Source organism: Asterias rubens, chromosome 5, assembly GCF_902459465.1.
Source record: "Asterias rubens chromosome 5, eAstRub1.3, whole genome shotgun sequence".
NCBI classification, from domain to species: domain Eukaryota; kingdom Metazoa; phylum Echinodermata; class Asteroidea; order Forcipulatida; family Asteriidae; genus Asterias; species Asterias rubens.
In genome coordinates this window covers 4,496,330-4,518,327 of record NC_047066.1, presented here as the reverse complement: position 1 = coordinate 4,518,327, position 21,998 = coordinate 4,496,330, and the positions used below count along the sequence as shown (strand labels likewise).

General features: G+C 38.1%; 2 protein-coding genes across 2 annotated transcripts in view; both read left to right on the top strand.

Moving 5' to 3' along the window:
• The first annotated feature begins 251 nt into the window (after nt 1-251).
• LOC117290287 (protein yippee-like 2) overlaps nt 252-21,998 on the top strand; it is a 35,166-nt gene continuing 13,419 nt past the window's right edge. The window contains exon 1 of the mRNA XM_033771597.1: nt 252-541. The gene's annotated coding sequence lies outside the window, so the exon portion shown is untranslated. The remainder of the gene's footprint in view (nt 542-21,998) is intronic.
• On the top strand, nt 1,524-3,941 carry LOC117290286. Its single transcript, XM_033771596.1, has 2 exons — nt 1,524-2,323; nt 2,960-3,941. The coding sequence occupies exons 1-2, from the start codon at nt 2,156-2,158 to the stop codon at nt 3,326-3,328; spliced, it is 537 nt and encodes a 178-aa protein (XP_033627487.1). The 5' UTR covers nt 1,524-2,155; the 3' UTR covers nt 3,329-3,941.

Here is a 21,998-nt window from a genome sequence, read left to right as displayed (position 1 = left end):
ACAAATACAAGTCAAGTGAATTAATGAACAAATTAAACAATACAATCTGTTTTAATTCGTTAAGTTGTTGTTAAACTTGTGTTATTTGATAGAAACAATATAGTCAAACATACAAAAACATATCACAAAAGAAAAACTAACAACCTTTCAATTAGATAAGTGGTTTAACCCTAAAGTACATCACTTATGCACAAAACAGCACTGCAGTCGTAAGCGCGCCATATCGCATGGTAACTGTACGTATGCAAAAAACCCATTACTCATAAACCACAGCACACTGTACATTGTGTTTACCTTTTTTACATCCCGTTTTCGGATCATAGATTCACGCGCAGGCTGCTAGAGGTTGTTTATTAATAACAACATAAACTCGCTGTTCTGACCACAAGTATTCCGCGCTGCGCTCTCGACCACTCTCGTCAGACAAAGAAAATCGTCGATTTTATGAGACTTCCTGTCAGATTCTTGACTCCAGACGCAAGTATTCATTCCGTATGATCTGGTGGTTCAAGCTCTTGGGTTTTCCAGCACATAGGAATAGGTAAGAAATTGTGCAAAAAAATGTTTTTATGGAAATTATGTATCTTTTGTACAAAAATAATGTAAAGACAGCTTAGATGATGGCCTGATGGGAGTGATGATGCATGCTGCTGCTGCAACAGCTGGCTGTGTTTATTGTGTTATTTCTAGAGGAATGATAGACTATAAAATGATAAATGGAACTGGAAGATCTGGATATTATGATCTATCCAATTCAATAATTCAGACAATCGTTGTACTAATAGTATTATGATATAGCCAAATGACAGTTGTGTGATATTGATAAGACTAAGAGTTGGAATTTCAGTTACTGGGTCAACATTTTGAGCAGAATTATGATTGAGCAGAATGGTTTTTTTCGTCCAGTGTTTGGGACAACAAAATTTTATGTGTGATCCTTATCGATTCAGACATAACATGTTTTTGTTTTTATGGAAAGTGACAGTTGTGATCAGCGATATTCCTATAATATAGGGCTGGCTCAGCTGTTTCTTCCACAGTCACAGTGTCACTTCTACATTTTCTTCATTACTGGGCAAAGTCAACAAGTTTAAGATATTATTATAAACGTCCAGGAACAACAACTGTTAATAAGAAGTGTCTTGCTCTTGAAAGGACTAAAGTGCCGGGACTGAGATTCAAAGTCAAACCCACGTTGTTGTGACTCGGTCCTCACAACTTGAATATGGTGTGCTAAACTAGACCTCTCGGCCATGACACGCTGCCCCATGCCTTCCACTTCTGTATACCCTGGTTCAAATCCCACTCAAGCCCCACTTTAGTGTGACGAAGGAAGGCCATAGCTCATGCCCTTCTCCTACATAATTCGTTCCGATATATATTGTGGAGATGATAGCGGAGACTGAATCTTTTCCTTTTCTTCATTTGGGTTTTTCCTTCCAATCTAAAATCTGAACATTTCCTCTCGTTTCCTAATAGCCATCCTGTTATTTGAACTTGTCATGTTTGGCGAAGTAAAAAAAAACTTATGTTTAGCGTCCCCGCCCGCTTCCTTTTTGGGGGCCGCATGGATTTTATTTTTATTTTTACCAATTCAAAATGAGATTTTAAAAATCGTAAAATGTCAGCCGAGCCATCGGAAAATAAAATACTTGCAAGTCAGAAATTCCAATTTATACTATAGATTGTTATCGGTCCAGTTGACCCAATCTCCACTCCAAGTACGTACGATCCATTCGGGTATTTTTTTCCCGCAATCCTTTGGTATTACTAGCTGTACTCTAGTAGCACTAACGAGTAATAAACGTTTGTCTTTTTCACGAGGACCGGATACGTCAATTTCTTTTATCGTCGTTGCTACATGTAAAGTCGGGGTACAGACTCGTTTGTCATGACTATTGCGTATTTAATACTAAACTCGGACAAGTCGGTTAGACAGTCGTGTTCTCAGTACGCGCCGCCGTATACGTACAAGTGCGGAACGCTGTTGAAGCTAGCGGCAACTAAACTCGGTTTGACTTGATTTGAAGTCTAATATTTCATGAGTTGACAACAACCACATGGACTCTTGACAGCTAGCTGCATGTGTCTGTGATCGGCTGCCTTAGGGTTTTCTGTCTTGTTTTATAGTTGAAAGTCTCAAGAAAGGAAGAAAATGGTGTTTGTTTGTATATTGATACGAACAAAAACGAAGGTATTAAAGCCGTGGTATGGACGTAGCGTACTGGATGCAAAGATTTCGTTCACAGATGTTTTCGTCTCATTTGCGAGTGGAGTTTTTGAGGAAGGGGACCCCATTGGCGACCAGTATGAAACTACGCAGGTCAGTACTCAAGTCTCAACGTTTACTAAACGAAGTTTTTGTATTTTGGTTTAAAAATAGGTTTTTCAAAATTTATCAAAAAAATTAGCTTTATTAATATGGGGTACATGTGATGTTGGGTACATTTGACTTGATTTGACAAGTTTGTTTACTTTTTTAGAAATAGAAGGGCGGGGGGGGGGGGGGGGAAACCGTTTCGGGTACATGACACACTTTGATTATTTTATTTTTTAGAATGGCGTGTCGGGTATATGACCCATGCCATTTCTTTTTTTTTGTAGCATGGCTTGTCGGGTATATGACCCAGGTCTTTTTTCTTTTTCTTTTTTTGTAGCATGGCTTGTCGGGTATATGACCCAGGTCTTTTTTGCTATTTTTTGTAGCATCCTGTGTCGGGGTTGAAATGACCCATGACCTTTTCCTCTATTGTGTCTGGGAGATGACCCACGTCTATTTCCCTCTGTTTTCCCCTTCTTTTTATTTGTAGCATGTTGGTCAAGCCCTGACCCTACGTACATATATTTCTGTATTGATGCATGACTGCTTGCTATATCACAGATGCTGCTCATTTCATCAAGTCTCTTGTTTAACAAATATGGAATGTTCATTTTATGTTTGACAATTTTATTTTCCCAGTGTGGAGAATGCCTCAAGTGGAGAGTGTGCTATGCAGCACGAGTTCTAAAACCTGAGCAAAGGCGGCAACTAGAGCGGGAACTGGAATTGTTGGCCTTCTCTTGTGGCACATGCTTTCAAGATGTTTCTACTGATGGTGATGAAGAGTCTGTCTTCAATGTAGTCTACGTCAACGATAAACTCACCTGTGACTTGCCAATAGAAGCACCATACTATGTTACTTTTGACGACCCTCTGTGCTTTTTTTGTGGAAGTGAACACGATCTTATCACTGGGGATGGGAACTACCCTCTGTGTAATGAGTGTAGAGATGCAGGCAAGAAACCTCACAAGAAGAACACTTGGGCCTTTAATCCTCGACCACAGTAGGTCATTTTACTGCATTCCTTCAGCAAGGAAAGAACCAAGTGTTGTATGATCTTTTAACACTTAAAGTTTTACTTTTCAAATCTGGTTCACAATGTTTGGAATATTAAAAAAGAGCACAGAACACAGATTGGAACCTCAAGTTCAATTTAGTTCTATTTTTTAACGTTAAATTTATTTTTGCCTGCATCTCCACAGTTTTAAGAAATAGATTACGTTTTATCCGAAAGCATACTTGGTGGTAGTAAGCATCCAGCAAAATTATTTTGTCTAGTTCCCCTGTTGATAAAAAACACTAACAAATTATGTAGAAAACTTTGAATCTCCAAAATTGCCTGCAGGCGTTTTTGAGAAATTTCCATGGTGTCCGTTGGAATGCTGCCCTCAATACAGCCAGAGATGAGGTTGGTACCCATTGTCAGCTCGTTGAACGTGGATGCATTTGATGGAAAAACCGTGACAGTTTTTTGCAGTTTACTCAATAAGTAGGCACTGCATTTTTCAACTCAAACTTTCACTTATGAGTTTTATTTGATGCATCTTTCTTGATAATCTTGCCTTTTAATTTGCAATTACGTTGACAAAAAACAAATAAAACCACTGTAAACGTGTTCAATGTCTTGTCCAACATGTTTCTTTTATGAATTTTGTGTTTGAACAGTAGAAAAACAATGTATATTTGAAATTTTTAAAAGAATGGCGGCCATCTTGAAAATAAAAAATAAAAAATAAAAAGCCCCTCCTCCTTCCTTTTTTTTAGAAACCCGGACGCTAAACATGTTTTTTTTTTTACTCGGCCTTTTGTATAGGCCTACGTGTGTAAAATAAGTAAGGAAGGTTAGTTGCAGTATACTCTCACAGCACAAGGAAATAGGCCTCGAACAAAATAGGGAAATTAGACAAATGGCACCAACAGTGGTTGTTTGTAAATTTTTTGGGAAGTTTTTTTTTTTTAGGCCACCGTGTTTATTTCTAAGTATTACATTTATGTTTATTTCTAAGTATTAGTTTATTATGCTGACTGTAACAGACACTATAACATTTTCCACAGATGCGATCCTAAATGCCAAGTCATTGCCTTGGTGGCCTTCAAATGCTCCAGTAGAAATTTACAATTTCCTCATAGGGTGCCCTTTACAAATGCCTTGGTGCCCTTGCCCTTTCAAAAACAAAGCATACAGACCCGCATTGCCATTCGCTGCACTAATCTTTCATTTCATACCTGTGTATATTACGTAGAAGAATGTATAGTACAACACATGCCTGGCGTGACATGATCTTGTAACGTTCACCAAATTTGCCACATTGCCAGACACACTGGATCACTGCCAGAAGACTTCATCAGAATCATAAGGATGTGTTTTGCTTCGTAATACTGAATCCAAGCCAAGCATGGAGGAACACAATTTCCTTCCTCCATAATCCAAGGTTAAATTGGCTCTATCTCCCACCTTCTTACCTCCACCCTTCTCAACTTCCCCATACTAGCCACCCCCCCCCCCCCTAATAAACAAACACAGCCAATCACCCACCTGGTTCATGGCTTTATTTTGTAACAGTTAGGGTTAAAGGAACACGTTGCCTTGGATCGGACGAGTTGGTCTATAAATAGCGTCTGAAACTGTTTGTTATGAAATGCAAGGGTTAGGAAGATGTTTTAAAAGTAGCATATAATGATCCACACAAGTATCACTCAAAATTGCACGGTTTTCCTTGTTCGTCGCGTACTAACATGGTCGGACCGTGTTAGTCGACGAGGTGAAAAGAAAACCACGCAATTTCGTGGCATATTCGTTTAGATCATTGTATTCTACTTTTACAACATCTTTCTACTCATGCATTTTATAACAAGTGTTAGGGGGCCTACAGAACGCTTTTCAAAGACCAACTCGACCGATCCAAGGCAACGTGTCCCTTTAATAATATTTGCTCCATCACAACGCAGCACCCAAGAAAGGCAATGGAAAACATTACTGGAGAGCAATAAATTGTCTTCAAATCTTATGAGCAGTTTTGCACTCATACACATTCCGACACTACTGGATAGTACATGTATTCTCCTATTTCTACCCCAAACCTTAACTCTTCCCCCTACCCTAGCATGTAATAGAGATATCGGTTGGCAGGGGACATAGAGCAGGTCACCATGCGCCATGATTGGACTGAACTCTATCTCGGACTGAGCTCTATCATGCAGTTTGTTATTGCATTAAAAAACGTTCACAGGCTTTAGGTAAATCCCTAGTAACTGCATAAATAGGCTTATTATCATCTTACATACAGGTACGCACCTTGCAACAAAAGTGTGTTCTTTTTCATACTATTTGAAATGAGAACTCAAGATGACTCCTTGTTTGTATGATTGTTTATTGTAATGCAATAAACATTCAGCCCTTTTCATTCTTTCTTTCTTTCTAATTTACACTGAGAATGTTGTTTGTTTATTGTTTTAAATGAAATACAATAAACACAAAAGTGTGTTCTTTTTCATACAACTCTTTGCAATGAGAATTACTTGTACTGTATAGGCCCTACATGTTGTATGTTTGTTTATCCAGTGTTGGGATGGGTATAAAGTCAACCCTGGGTTTTCATCTTAGAGAGGGTAAGGCCATTTTCATTTTGCAAAGGGCTCTTCCATTAGAAAATCATAAAGTCAATGGGAAACTTTTGAAGGGGCACCAAGGCCAAGAGTAGGGGCAACAAAGACCATGGCCTCCATGATGTAGTTCCAAGCCTGCAGAGTGAAAAACCAAACACTGGTGATTGATTTGCAATCTGGTTTTATGACGTTTTTAAACAACACAGGTGTTACTTTGGTGTTGGTCCATTGTTGATTGAAACCTACATATTTTAATTTAGGCCCGGCGTTAATGCTGATCATGGAGGTAGAAATCTGATAGTATTATCAAAATGTTTGTTGTCCAGTGATGTTTGTTTGGTTTTATCAGGAATCCACGATACTTTGTATACACACAGGAAGTAACTAAATGGTTCCATGAAATATGTACACAATATAGCTCAGCCAAACTGCCATGGCTTCCATGGGTACTGGCTCTTGCAGTAAAGATCAGGGCCCAATGAGCAGGAAATTCTGCTTAGAAAATTTAGTTGCTATTAAGGAAGAAATAAGTGGGGCACTACTCACTACAACGTTAACTTTATGGGCTTTTGGCTTGTAACCAGTTTCTACTAACTTTCTGTGCTTGCAATTTTTTTGTGCATAAGGCTGTTGAGCAGAAAATTCTGCTTAGAAAATTTCTTTGCTAAGCAAGAAATGAGTGGGGCACCACTCACAACAATGTTAACTTTATGGGGTTTGGCTGGTGACCAGTTTGTTAAGAAATAAGTGGGTTAACCAGTCGCAGCAACGGTAATTGTATTGCATTTTGGCTGGTTACTAGTTTTTGCTAAGTAAGAGTTTTTAGTGCTGAACAAGATTTTGTGCCTGTAAATGCTTTATGAAATTGGGCACAGGGCCGTTATTCACTTGGTATTCTGGCCTGGAATTACACAAAAACCATGACTTAAAGGAACACGTTGCCTTGGATCGGTCAAGTTGGTCTTTGAAAAGCGTTTGTAACCGTTTTTTTATAAAATGCATATGGTTAGAAAGATGTTGGAAAAGTAGAAAACAATGATCTACACAAATTTGCCTCGAAATTGCTTGGTTTTCGTTTTACTTTGCGAACTAACACGGCCGGCCATTTATGGGAGTCAAAAATTTGACTACCATGAATGGCCGGTCGTGTTTGTCGACGAGGTAAAATGAAAACCACGCAATTTCGAGGCATATTTGTGTGGATCATTGTATTCTACTTTTAAAACCTCTTTCTAACCATTGCATCTCATAACAAACAGTTTCAAACGCTTTTTATAGACCAACTCGTCCAATCCAAGGCAACGTGTTCCTTTAAGCCATGTTGCCCCTTGACTTGGCCGTGGTGCCCTTCAAAAGTTTCATTTACATTTTCCACTGGAATCACCCTTTGCAAAATGAAAATGACCTTGCCCTTCCAAGAATGAAATCCCAGACTGTTAATTTATTATTTGTTTTTTAATGTCATAACAAAAAGAAAGACAGAAGTTGTGGTGGGAATCCAAACAGTCTACTTGGCATGGTACTCAAGTTCTGAAGTATATCCATAAAAGTTATGATGCATGGCCTTTCTGTCGTTCATCATTCATTTTCCACCAGCAAGTTACACAAGAAGGTTCAATCGTGGTTACTGGCCTGGAATTTCATCTTAGAAAGGGCAAGGTTGTCTTCCTTAAGGGCATTGCCATTGGAGAAACTTTTGAAGGGGCACCGAAGCCAAGACCAGGGCAACTGATGCATAGATGTACATGTAATATCAGACCATTGGTTATATATAATGGGAAAGAATTGTAAAGATATGGATTGGAAGAAGAAACTTCCTTCATTCCTTTTAATGGTGGAAGCTCTTGAGCCTTTAACACCCTTTGTGTCCAACCATAGCTCCATGGTCCAACAAGCATTATAATTGCAAGAAAACAAATGCACACATGTGACTTTCACATGGTTTAATGCACCTCCCCTAAACATTGTGATCCATGGAGCACTATTAACACATGTAGGCAGGCAGTCTCTTTGTTTGGGGTTTTTGTTCACTTTGCAACATGTGTTTACCCACAGTGTCCATGCAGGATGTAATCAAATAAGATTTGCATACATTATGACCACCAGTGGTTTAGATATTGATGGAGTTGGTCCTTATGTTATATTCATCTATAAAGACATGCACTATTCAGGGAGGAGGTGGAATAATAACTGTAGGGATCTGCATTGAGCGAAGATAATGGCTTTATTGGATTGAGAAGGACTCCGAATGTAACAGTTAACCCCTACACAGTGTGCATTCAAAGAGTGCATCATTCATGGCCTATTGCTGTCAATGTTATTCATATAGTAACATGTGCAGGTACATTACCAGGCCTGTATGCTTCGTTTTTTAAAGGGCAATGGACGGCACCAAGGCTGTTTCTCCTAGGTACTTAAAAGGTCTATGTAACTTTTGTAGGACAAAACACACAATGTCCACAGATTTACACTAAACTTACACAGTTTGAAGTTAATGATAGTAGAAAGCTTCCCTGAAAATACTACGTGCTGAGGTGCTGTAGTTTTGGGGAAATGAGTAAAACAATGTAATGAAAATAATTTTCGTCTCATGAAACGAAAATTATTTTAAATCATTTACAAACATATTTTCATGACATTGTTTTACTCATTTCTCAAAAACTACAGCACCTCAGTAAGTAAGATTTGAAGGGAAGCTTGCCACTATCAATATCTTCAAACCCTGTAAGCTTAATGTAAATCTATGGACATTTTGAAAAAGTACCCAAATCCTTTAAAGGGCATCCTATATGAGTAAAGCGTAAATTTCTACTGGAGCATTTCAAGGGAACCAAGGCAATGATCAGGGGGCACAGAGATGTTTGAACTTGCATTTGGCCAGTGGACCACTGATGGTTAGAGGTAGATGCTGCAAAAACCTGTTACATATTCAGTAAGGACGCGTGCTCTGCAAGCCTTGGCAATGTTGCTCTATCAGTATCCAAGGTTCACGTCATTGCATATTGAAAGGACCTAATTGCTCTATGATAGGGCCTACATAATGTAGCATTTGCTTCCAAAATCATGAAAGATTTTTGTAACGCAGAGAATAAGAGGATTTGCAAAAAAGAAGTACAGGGATTGAATTTGGCGGTAAAAGGTTGTACTTGGTAGCTCAAAATGCTACTAGACCAGAATTTATTTTTATAAGACCAGAGGTCGATTGCACAGTAGTTAAGATTGATCTTAAAGCCCGTTTCATACTTCCTGCGAATGTGAATGCGAAGCGAATTTGAATGCGAAGCGAAATTTGAATGCGAAGCGAATTTTGGCGTCACAACCCTCCTTTCGCAGCGATATTCGCAAGTGAGTTGGGCAAAGTTAAACTGCTGCGAATTATTCGTTGCGAATTTGTGAGGTCAACTTTCGTATCGCATTCGCATTCGTAGAAAGTATGAACCGGTGTGGCGGTTTGAGTCTTCTGCCGTGTTCAGTTTTCCGGGACTCAGTACTAGCTATTGACTACTTGCGCTTGCTGTGCGCAGGCGTTGCATGACGTAATGTTACCGTATTCGGTCATTCGGAAAACTGAACACGCGGAAAGTTGAAACCGCCACACCGGGCTACACTCCAAATCGGTCCTCTTGCTAATAAGTATTACAGTGTGATGTCACAATACAAATCACTATGGTAATACTGACAATTTGTCTTTGTGAAATCGTCACCAGAATCAAAACGAGTTGAACAAGCACTAAGAGAACATCTTGATAAATGTATCTCATTTGACTTTTGTGTAAGCGTACTTTGATACTCAAGAGAATTGAGAGATTATATCAGATTTGTTTCACATAGATATAAGACAATGATGTACCGGTAGCAGTTAGTCTATATTATTCAATTGAAAAACACAAGACCGTAAGGCTAGCCGGGTCATATGAGTTTACTGGCTCTAGCTTCTTTGGTTAACTGGAGATCCTGAACTTGTGTGTTGAGTTGAGTGTGGTCTAGGTGACAATGTCAGGAACTTAACACTCGAAACAAAGTATAGGTCAGATCCTATTACATCAGAAGACTGTATACAATTGTTCAAGGGGTGCTTTACCTATCTCATGAATGGAAGAGGCAAGTCTCTTGCACTATGGCGTACAGGAAAGTCAAAGGAATTAGTCCAAGCCAAGAGTGAAAATGGGGGAGATGTTTGTAGTAGGGTTTTGGTGGAGGGGGAAGTCTTGGTTTAGAAATGATAACACACAGAAATAACAGATTAGTGACATTTTCCTGGAATGCTTGACAAGAGGTAGCGAGGGAAGTTTCTGGTCGGCACTGGGGGGACCTTGAGGTCTGAGGTCATAGCCTTAAACATTGTCATCAGTGGTCTGTTTACTAAAAGATGAAAGTGAACCTTGAAATGACAGAGTGTACTATGGGCCACCTGTTGACATATTGGGGAATACTATCAGGGATGGACGCCTTTGGTAATTGTCAGAGACTAGTGTTTTCACTTGGGTAATGGGTGTATGCATAAAATAACACATTTTAGGAAAATTGGGGCCCAATTGGTCATCAAAGTTGCAAGAGAATATTAAAAAAGAACACCATTGTGGCAAAAATGTGTGTGCTTTCAGATGCCTAAAAAAGGCTTCAGGCTTGAGGTGTATATTTGATTGAGAAATAATCTCTTTCTCAAAAAACTATGTTACTTCAGTCAGAGGGAGCCGTTTCTCACAATGTGGGATACTATCAATAACTCTCCATTGCTCGTTATCAAGATAAGTTTTTATGCTAACAACTATTTTGAGTAGTAACCAATAGTGTCCACTGCCTTGGTTTCAGTTCATCCTGCCTGTATAGTTGAGTCCGAGTTTCCTTGAGCTACTCTCCAAGGTCGTGCTTGTGACCTCCAAATTACACCTTCAAAGTACACAATGCTGCCCCTGGAGGATTTCTTATTGGTCATACTCTTGGGAGAATAAGAAAATAATCTGGGCTGAAACTTGTGGACCATGCTTAGCGCAGATTTATGTTCTTAGGGCAGTGCGCCTTGACATGGGCAAACAGCACAGAACTCTGTTGTACTATGTAATGTAAACAAAAAAGGGTTTGTTTTACGAGGAAAATGTTCAAGAAACTTACCACTCCATGCTTGACCCAACACTGCCCTCTTGCTGGGACCTGTAGCCAATTTTGCACATCGTCTCCGAGTTCTCGCGCTGTCGCGCGAAATCTTGAAGGGTCCGAGTGCGCCGCGCGACTGCAAATGAAACCTGGAAAATATGCTAATTATATCGCACTCTGCGCATGGACTGAAACAGCACCATGAAACTGGGCCCATGATACATGATAGGTACATGTACATGTACATGTACATGAATGTAGCAGTTTTTATGATTTAATATTATATATATGACCTTGGAAGAAGAAAAAGACCAAAAGCATTGTTGTCACCAAAGGGCCCCATTTGGAGACTTTGTAATGCCAGCTGGCAATATGTAACTTTCCATTGTTTACGAGTAAATAGCTGGCTGAAATTGGGCCATTTTAAAACATTATAAACAAACAAAAAAACAAAAAAATTGAATGAAAATTGTTTTCCATTGTTTTACCACGGTTTTACTGAAATTGGGCTCAGTGTTGAAATCGGTTGTATAAAAACATACAAACAATTGTATTTAATGAAACAAATTTCTGTAAAAAAACACCACTAAAAGTAATATGTACACATACCATGCACAGACCATACACAGACTATAACAAAACAAAGTATTTTGAACTGACTGAAACCCCAGCAGTGCGCAGAACAAACAAACCATACCATTGTCTGACCACAATTTCTCAAGGAGAACTACTTAAAAATTGAAACAGGAAGTGGATACCTTTTTTTCTGACCAATGTGGTTTTTGTGTACATGATGTCGGTCTACTGTCTACATTTTTAGATCAATTACCACATGCTGGTAAAATCTTCAAGTTTTCGTGGAAATTCAAATACATCTACATCATGTACAATCATAATCATCATGAGCTGACAAACTCCTTCTTGAAGATCTATTTCTAGGGTCGTGGGCGTATGGGGGACTCTTTGGTTAAGTAAGGGGGGCAGAGGAGTTGATTTGCCTGATAAAAACCTTGCAGTAAAAATTTCTGTTTTGTCGTTTTTGATTTCTTTGTCAAATTTTAAATTGTCTTGCAGTGCCAAAATTTGTCCCACTGTTACGCCAGAACGTAGCCCAAAACAAAACCAGCACGGCCCCTTTCTCGTATGTCCTCACTTGGTCTATAAATTTATTAGCCAGCACTGATGATGCCTTGGTTGTGGTTAAAGACACTGGACACTATTGGTAAATGTCAAAAACCATTCTTCTCACTTGCTGTATCTCAACATATGCATAAAGTAACAAACCTGTGAAAATTTGAGCTCAATTGGTCGTTGAAGTTGCGAGATAATAATGAAAGAAAAAAACACCCTTGTCACACGAAATTGTGTGCTTTCAGATGCTTGATTTCTTATCTTCTCAAAATCTTATTCTGAGGTCTCGAAATCAAAATGTGGAAAATTACTTCTTTCTCGAAAACTACTTCACTTCAGAGGGAGCCGTTTCTCACAATTGTTTATATTATTATCAACCTCCCCATTACTTGTTACCAAATAAGTTTTAATGCTACCAATTATTTTGAGTAATCACCAATAGTGTCCAGTGCCTTTAACACCTCTAGGCAAAAGTGACTACCTCAGACCATGGAGATAGACTTGACTCATCTTCATCTTCATCATCCACGTTCAATGGTGACTGGTGTTGACTCAAGACTCCTGACTTGGGGATTTGATATTCAGTAGGCTTTCCCCGATCATCAACCATGCAGGGAAATATGATTTCATTGGTACTTGAGCTTTGACTGTATGTGATGACCAGTCTTTAGTCATTTTGCTGGAAAATAAGTCTTGTTTCTAAGTTCCTAAGAAATGAAGAAAGTTCGATAATAATTTTCCTCCCCAATTTTATAACTAAAAGACAGTGCAGGGCTCAATTTTATTAAGCTGTTTAACCATTATTGTTTGTTTGTTTGTTTGTTGGGGTGTTTCTTCGTTTGTTTGTTTGTTTGTTTATTGTTGCTTAAAAAAGAAAAATTCTGCTGTGCAAAATTGAGAAGGGTACCAGTCACAAATGGTAACCTTTTTCTGGTAAACACTAAATTAAAATATTTTAATGTCATGCAGGCCTACAATGCATCTTTGTCAAACAAATCAGCTGTTGTACAAAGTGACCTCCTAATTAGTCTTTTTGATATAGTGGTCACTATAATATTTATTTTAAATTTTTTATTTTATTTTAAATCTTTTAGACATACACAATAGTTACAAGTTGTACAGGGGCTGTCAAGGTTAAAACAAAAGTATAAAACTGTCATCAAAAGATGTGTAAAACCAGACCCCTGCCAACGATAAAAATATAATTATACAATATAAAAAGGTGATTGCACTGAAACATTTTAAAATCACACAATAGAAATCTTTAAAACACAAGCAAAACCAGACTATTGAAAACAAAAAACTACACCCACAACAAAACACCGCAGCGATAAGAGGAAGGGATAACAATACAGTTTGGTTGGGTGTATACTGACAAATTTACCAAAACCTAATAGTGGCCACCACAGCAAGCGATTCCTCCTAGTATAGCAGTGCAAAATGCTACACAAATGTATCAGTTGCTACTCAAAAATCACAATTTGCTACTCAATATTGGGATCCATTGTTCACAAAATAAATTCAGTCTAAAAAAAATTTGCTATGCATAATTACTGGACTAAATCGTTCTCTGCACCAAATATCTCTAAATGGCAGTGGGTCTTCGCTGAATCAATTGTTCCCATTTTTAATCAATGTGTTCTTGAACTTCAGACAGTGCTCTGACTGCTGAAATAATGAATGGTATTGATATTCAATTGGGGCCTTTGTTCTCTCCAAAGAGGAGGCTGGCACCAGCATTGATTTCAGGTCATATGAATCACTGGGAGGTCATCCTGCCAGCAGCCATGTGAGGGAAGGTTGTGGCCATGGACCCCCAGAGCTAACATGTGGGTCTATTATGATGTGGTCAGACTTTAAGTCCCCCTCCAAGATTGTGTTTAAAGATTTTGTAAACTTTATAGACCTTTCTACAGCCAGACTTTTTGTCAACAAAGGTTGGAAAAGTATGTGAAGCCATGAATGCACAGCTAAAACAGATAACCACAGTTTGTGACAATGTTCAACAGGCCAGATCTGAATTGGCGGCTACGGCTACGGCTGTTGCTAAGGGTGTTGCTAAGGACGTCCTATACCTCAATGCATGATTACCCGGATATCTAGCTGTAGCCGTAGCTGTAGCCGCCTTGTTGGACACTGCCTTACAAAAATAGTGTGGAAGTTGTTGGAATCAAAGCAACAAAATCATGGGATGTATTTTTTGTTTAAAGTGAGAGTTTGCAAAATTATGAAATTTGACACATGATCTGTTTAACACTTTTGTGAAATTTGGCTGCCATGCCAACCAGCATCATATGTGGCTGCCATGCCAATCAGCATGGTTTGTTTATCAACAATAGAAAGGTCTATTGTCCAGTTTCCAAATCACATAATTGAACTCCATGACAGGCCCGGAACTTCATCTTTGATAGGGCAAGGCCATTTTCATTTTGCAAAGGGCATTGGAAAATATTAAAGTCAATTGGAATCTTTTGAATGAGCACCAAGGTCAAGGCGAAGGGCAGAGTAAGTCCTTTGTTGCCTGGGTGTAATTCCAGATGTACCATGATCTAATGATCAGGGGATCTGCAAAGGTTGCTCTATGGTTCTACTTATTCAACAAACCTCTGTGCATTGATGTTAATCAAATTCATGATTCCTGAATACCCAACTGATTATTAAGTGAGTGGCGACAAATGTTCATTTCGAATAACTGCAACTTCTTTGAACTCAAATGTGCAATTTGCAAACTAATGTGCAGGTTGCTAATTAACCATGAAAGTTCAAGGGAACTACCGGACTACAGAACATGTATAATAGAAGGGCAATTCAGCGCTGTCGTTGTTTTAATTAGCCATGCAACTAGCTATAATTTCTGGTTGTCGATTGTTTGTTGTGACAATATAATTAGCTTAACTTTTTCAAACTGCTTACCAACCCAAAGAACAAAACTATGGTATTTTCCTGACTCGAAACACAATAATTCACAGGTTTGTTATTTTGTATTTGATCACACAAAACAAGAACACTGTCTGCAACTACATAGTATTTTGTCAGCTCTACCAACCCTTTATAATAACTTTAATGTTTGGTAAACAACAAACCAGGCGGGGCTGTTCATTGTTTTGTTATGGATGTGTGTGTTTTTTTTTTCAGTGTACATTGCACCCATGTTTGTCAGTGTCAGTGAACATTGTGTTTATGCAGTGAGAATTGTGATTATTGAGTCGTTGGTTTTGTGCTTTTGGGTGGAGCTGTCTCGTCCCACCTATAGTTAGCCAACCTTTATGGCCTGCCCACATTGTGTCATAATATTGACTGTGTTATATACCAATTCAAATAATTAATCTGTCATATACTTAGTTTTTCACTATTTATTCCTGACTCACGGCCCTAATTTTCACAGGTTTGTTATTTCTTGTATTTGATCAAAGGAAGCAAGAACACTGCCTTGGACTATTTTGTTAGCTCTACCAATGCTGTATAATAACTTAAAGACACTGGACACTATTGGTAATAGTCAAAGACCAGACTTCCCCACTTGGTGTATCTCAACATATGCACAAAATAACAAACCTGTGAATGAGCTCAACTGGTCGTCGAAGTTGCGAGATAATAATGAAAGAAAAAACACCGTTGTCACACGAAGTTGTGTGCTTTCAGATGCTTGATCTCAGGACCTCAAAATCTAAATTCTGAGGTCTCGAAATCAAATTCATGGAAAATTACTTCTTTCTCGAAAACTATGTTACTTTAGAGGGAGCCGTTTCTCACAATGTTTTATACTATCAACAGCTCTCCATTGCTTGTTACCAAAGTAAGTTTTTATGCAAACAATTATTTTCAGTAATTACCTATAGTGTCCTCACTGCCTTTTTTAAATGAGAATTGTGATTAGTGAGTCGTTGGTTTTGAGCTTTTGGGTGGAGCTGTCTCGACCCACCTATAGTTAGCCAACCTTGATGCCGTCATTGTATGATAATATTGACTACTCCATACCAATCCAAACAATTATTCAATACTTCTGTGAATCAAACTGAACAATCGACAATGACCATCTGTACAACGTAGAAGGGCACACAGCTGCACTGATTTCAAGACAATGCAAAATTTCCTTTGCTCTATTTTAAAATTTCAATTTGTAAACTATAATAACCAAAGAACTGAACGAAAATGTGATTTTCTGCACAGCCACATTAGACTTGTTAACTTCTAAGACACCAAAATGAACAGCAGATTTAGTAAAAACATGGAGTAACTATTTTGCAGATTTTGTATTCAACAAACTCTATTGACATTGCTTTGTACATTCCTTCACTGTACATGATGCACAATATAATTGTTAGTCACATACCGAATGTAACTTAATGGTGTAGAGAAGTGTTACTTCCTTTTATGACCCCGAGGTCATGTTTAAGGAAACCGAGGCCGTGTCCGAAACGGCGACTTCGGCTACAGCTACGTCTAGATCAGCGCATCTACCAGTGTTGAAGAATAGGCAGACGCGCGCGATCTAGCCATAGCTGTAGCCGAAGTCGCGGTTTCGGACACGGCCTAATATTATAATACACTAATAAAGGGCCTTCTGTGTGATCAGACTTTTTAATTTTGTTATCCAGTAACATGACAAAACTGCGAGTAATTTTTTCTTTGTTCAACTCCAAATCATTTTAAAAAAAAGAGAAATTTTACCCAGTCAGTTTCCCTTGTTGGTTTCAACTTGTTGGCACAAAAATTACCCACAGATATTTCCCCATTTGCCCCACTACTACCGGAATTCCGTGATTAAAGAGCAGTAAGTTTGCCATTAATGTTCACCAATATTATTTGAAAATATTGTTGTTTGAACACTTAATGTTAGTGTAGCCGTGCTTGTTTACTTTGAAAAAAAAAAAAAAAAAAATCTCATATCTTTTTGAGAAAACAAGACAGCTTTCTATTTTGACAATACAGTAAGCACAAAGGACATCACAACAACATTTGGACATGAGTGTAATTCTACATTCTTTCCATTTGTTTTTCCATTATAAAATATCTTAAATCTTTCAGAAAACAAGACAAGATTTATTTTGTTTTTGCATGCATTCATCAGCAACTATTTTTGACAATACAATGTACAAAAAAATGAAGAAAAAAAACATCACAATAACACTTGGACATGAGTGTAAATTTTCAATCTACGTTTGTTTCATGTGAGGCGAACAACACCGACACTCGACTTCAGACATAGTTTGTGTTTGTAGCATGTGTTTTTAGCATAGCTTTGTGTACCATAGGACTTGACTGCCTTTTACGCAGCGCATAGTGCGCAGTCCGTATCCAGGGTGAAAGCCTTGTATGGCCTGACGTCAATGCAAATGGCCGATATTGTTTCTGTCAGCAAAACTGACAAAACTTGGGGTACAATCCACTCATGTGTATTGTATTTTCATACATAATAAATACATGTAGGCAGTCACACCTCCATTGTTGTTATTATGTAGTTACTGAATACAAATCATTATGTACGTGCGTCTATTTGTGATCTTTGCTTACTATACACAGGCCTATGTGGTTAGAGACTAGTAGCATTGTCACTATTCTAATTTATTTGGTTTTGTAGTGAAAATACATTTGTAGCATGTGCGTGAATTGTTGACTGCAGACATAAAACAGATCTTATAATTATTTGAAGCCTTCTTATCAAGAGACCCATTAGTTTTTCTTTTGTGTTATCTTCATTTTAAATACAGCCATGTTTGTCAGCAATGAGTAATGAGACGAAACACATTTAGGCACTAACTATATATATATTTTTTTAAAGAGGCACAAACTATTTTTTTGTTTTTTTGGTCTGGCATTGTGTTTTTTGTTTGTTTTTTTTATCCAAGGAAGGCACAAGACTGGTCATAGTTTGGGAAATACTCCAAAAATTAATGACCATACAAACATACAAAACTTAGTTTGTGAGAAGCACTGCAGCTGATGATGCTATAAACTATTTTGAGAAAGGATTCCATTTGAAATAAATGAAGCTTGGGAAATTTAAAAATTTGAATCTGAGAAACGATTTATGCATAAATCTTTTCTGAAAGTTTCACATGTGACTTTTATTTTATCTTTGCATATACATCGAGGAAAAAAAGGAAAACAAATTAAACCTGCCGAAGCCCTGTTTGCTTCGATTTTGAAAGGGCAAGGGCACCAAGGCATTTGCTCCTCTGCAAAGGGCACCCTTAGGAAATTGTAAATTTCTACCATTTCAAGGGCACAAAGGCAATGACTAGGGGGCATGGAGGCAATCTCCCTTCTTTGTTTCTGTGAAGTATCAGGCCTGCTACCTTTAAAGTCTGTACTGTCCAACTCATTTCTTATTGACAGTTTAGCACCTGCCCTCAAGCCTTCTTATTTTATTCATTTAAAGGCCATTCTGGCCACTGTAATCAAATACTACTTGATTTGGCCTTTTAAAACAAATAGAAGGCCAATTTGGAGTGATGATAATGAGAGTTGAAACCTGTAAAGGTATAATGTAGTCAGTGATATGAAAGTTGATTCCTGTTATGGCATAATGTCCTTTTTCATGTTGATGACTTTTTTTAACATAAAATAAAATATGAAAAAACAGACCCGACATGACAGCGTTGTCCAGAAGCGCCAGCTGGCGGCGATTTCGCCGGCTACTCGGTCCATTGTTGCTGGTTACTTTTTCTTCTTCTTTTATCTTTTTCCCCCCAGTTGTTTTTTGGGAAAAAAATTCAATAATTTGTTTTTCATTTTCACCTGCTACTTCAAAAATTGTGGACAACCCTGCATGATGTGCTTAGGTTTGCACTGTCCTTTCAGTGAAAAGGAAATATTATTTAACAGTTGCTCAATGGGATCCTTGAAAAAGGACAAAGGAAAACAGCCAGACAATGTTGGATAACAGCTAGGTTTTATATAATGTTATATAAAACCTAAAATTGCAGGCCTGGACTTTTATCGTTGAGTGGGCAATGACATTTTCCAAGGGCACTTGCAAAATCTTAAAATCTGATGGTTGGAACATGCCTGGAATTTCATCTTTTAGAGGCCAAGGCCATTTTCATTTTCCAAGGGCACTTCCATTGAAAAATCTTTAAGTCTGTGAAACTTCTGAAGGGGCAAAGTCACAAATCAAATGTGCCAACATTACCGTTGTCTGTGAATGGTCAATAGGTAATGCTCAATAACCAAACCTATCAAGCTTTTCAGAACCATTAATGGTTTACACAATGATTTGCACCAGTGAGCTCATCGGACATAAACCCTCATCTCATGAAAAACACCTTGTTTGATGGGTACATGCAAGATGATATTCTACAGCCGAATGCAGTCCCATACTTGCAGACTCTTGGACCAAATGCCATCTTTCAAGATGACAATGCACACCCCATCGAGCCCGACTGGTGACTGACTAACTGAATAATGTTGGGGTGCAACGGATGGATTGGCCCGCTAACAGTCAATACCTGAATCCCATGGAAAATCTGTGGGACCAGCTTGGCCACGCTGTCCGTGCCAGAACCACCAACACATCAACTGTGGCTGACCTAACCAGGTTCCTTATTAAATGAAGAATGGAACGCCATCCCTCAGCAGCGCATCACAAGACTTGTGTGCAGCATGAGAAGAAGGTGTCAGGCTGTCGTCATCAACGCCTTCGGATCATCCACTCGTTACTGAACTTTTTGTATCAATAAAGTGTCATAAGATCAGTAAGTTGTCTTGCTCTATACCAAACTTCTTGTCTCAGTAAAGTGGATTAAGATCAGTAAGTTGTCTTGCTTGTTTGAATTACAGTGTCAATTTGATTGTTTACACAGTAACAAAAAATTGCTTATTTTGGCACATTTGATTTGTGACTTTGTCTCATTCTCATTAACGTGGTCAAGTCCAGCAACATGTAATCATTGCAATATTGGTATCATTTTAAAGAGGAACAGTTCAGCTTTGCAATGATATATACCATATACAAAGAGAGTATTAAATAATAACAAATATACTGGATTGAAAAAAGTTTCCTTACTTTTTGTGAGCAGTTAACATGTAACACTGGGAGGGCACAAGTGAAAAATTGGACAGAAGAGTCACACAGCGTGCAGCGACAGCATCACATAGGTTTTTTTTTCCAAAAGATTGGCATCATATGGTTGATTATCTGAATACAAATGCAATTCTGTTGGTGTGTGGGGCGTTTGCAAGTAGCGACGAGTCTAGCTATGCTTGAATCCAATGGGCTTAAAAAATATATTGATAATAATAATAATATTAATTTTGGTTTTTACCCATACACCGATGTGTGTTAGCACTGTATACTCAGTACTTTCCCGAGTCCTTTGAAAAACAAACTTGGGGAAGGAAGTACTAACACACATCGGTGTATGGGGAAAGTACTGAGTATACAGTGCTTACACACATCGGTGTATGGGGAAAGTACTGAGTATACAGTGCTAACACACATCGGTGTATGGGGAAAGTACTGAGTATACAGTGCTAACACACATCGGTGTATGGGGAAAGTACTGAGTATACAGTGCTTACACACATCGGTGTATGGGTAAAAACCAAATTAATATTCTTAATCGCCAATGCAAATTTAACATAATAATAATAATAATAATAATAATAATAGTAACAATAATAATAATAATAATTCAGGGGACCATGTTTCAGTTCAGAGTGCTTAGACACCACAATTTAGGTCCAGAATGCCCCACAAAATAATATCCATTCATTATCAGTAAGTTGTCAGCATGGCTGGTTGCACACGTAGTCTCAATTTCAGTCAGGTTTTTTTTGTTTCAAAATCATATTAAATATTGCATTACACACGGAAGCTAATATAACCTGCTTACAAGACCCCAGTCACATTATTCAGGGTTTCTGTGAATCACAAAAGAATTAAAAAGTCTTAAAAAATAACCAGAAGTCCCTATTTAAGGTCTTAAAAAGACGCATTGGAAAGTATAAAGTTCAGTTGTTTGAGGTCTTAAAAAAAAGAAGATAAAGTGTTAAATAAAGTTTCCTATCGGCTAAACAGATAATGAACGGAATTACGCTTCTTGTCAATTTTTTTTTTAAATGAAAATTGTATTTTAGTAGGTAATTCTTGCTCTGGGAAGCAGTAAGCATAATTTATTGTGCTTAGCTATTTTGTTCTGCTTTTAAGCTGCTCTATGGAGTTTGGCGCAGGCCCAATTTCATAAAGCAGCGCAAGCAAGAAATATTGCTTAATACCTTATTTTTGCTCAGCAAATAAGCAGGATACCAGTCACAAATGGGTTACATGAAATGGTAACCATATTCTGGTAAGCATAAAGTTGGTGTGCTAAGCTAGTTTTTGTGTTTGAGCAGCTGTATCAAATGTGGCCCTGTTTTTTAGCGCTAGAAATGTACCAGCCAATTGTATTCAGATGATTGAGACTACAAGGACAGCTAAAAAGTCCAATCATAACATTTGCATGATTAATAGAGCATAAAAGGTAAATACACTGCTGCTGAAGCCTAGCGACGGGAAAACACACTGCTAGAATTCACATAGCTAGTGCTAGAATTCATTGTAGCTGGCAAGGAGGATTTCAAGGGGCTGGGTTTATTTCATGGAGCTAATTAAGCACAAAAAAGTAGCGTAGCACAAAACAATTTGGTCTACTAGGTTACAAATCAAAATATATGATACCACTACACATTTCACCTGTAACTGGATTCATGCTTGATTTTGGTTAGCAGGAAGTTGTTTAAGGCAAAGTGTTTGGTGTGTAGGAACCTTTTGATTTGCTTGCATTATTGAAATATCGCAGACAATCTGGAGTAAATAAAAATCCCCAATAGAATTATGCACAATCTAAGAAGCGTTTCTCAGAT

Excerpts from the sequence above, each read along its gene's own strand:
- LOC117290286 (XM_033771596.1), top strand. The coding sequence starts at position 2,156 with ATGGTGTTTGTTTGTATATTGATACGAACAAAAACGAAGGTATTAAAG. Across the intron at positions 2,324-2,959 it reads ACCAGTATGAAACTACGCAG|TGTGGAGAATGCCTCAAGTG; the intron begins GTCAGTACTCAA and ends TTATTTTCCCAG.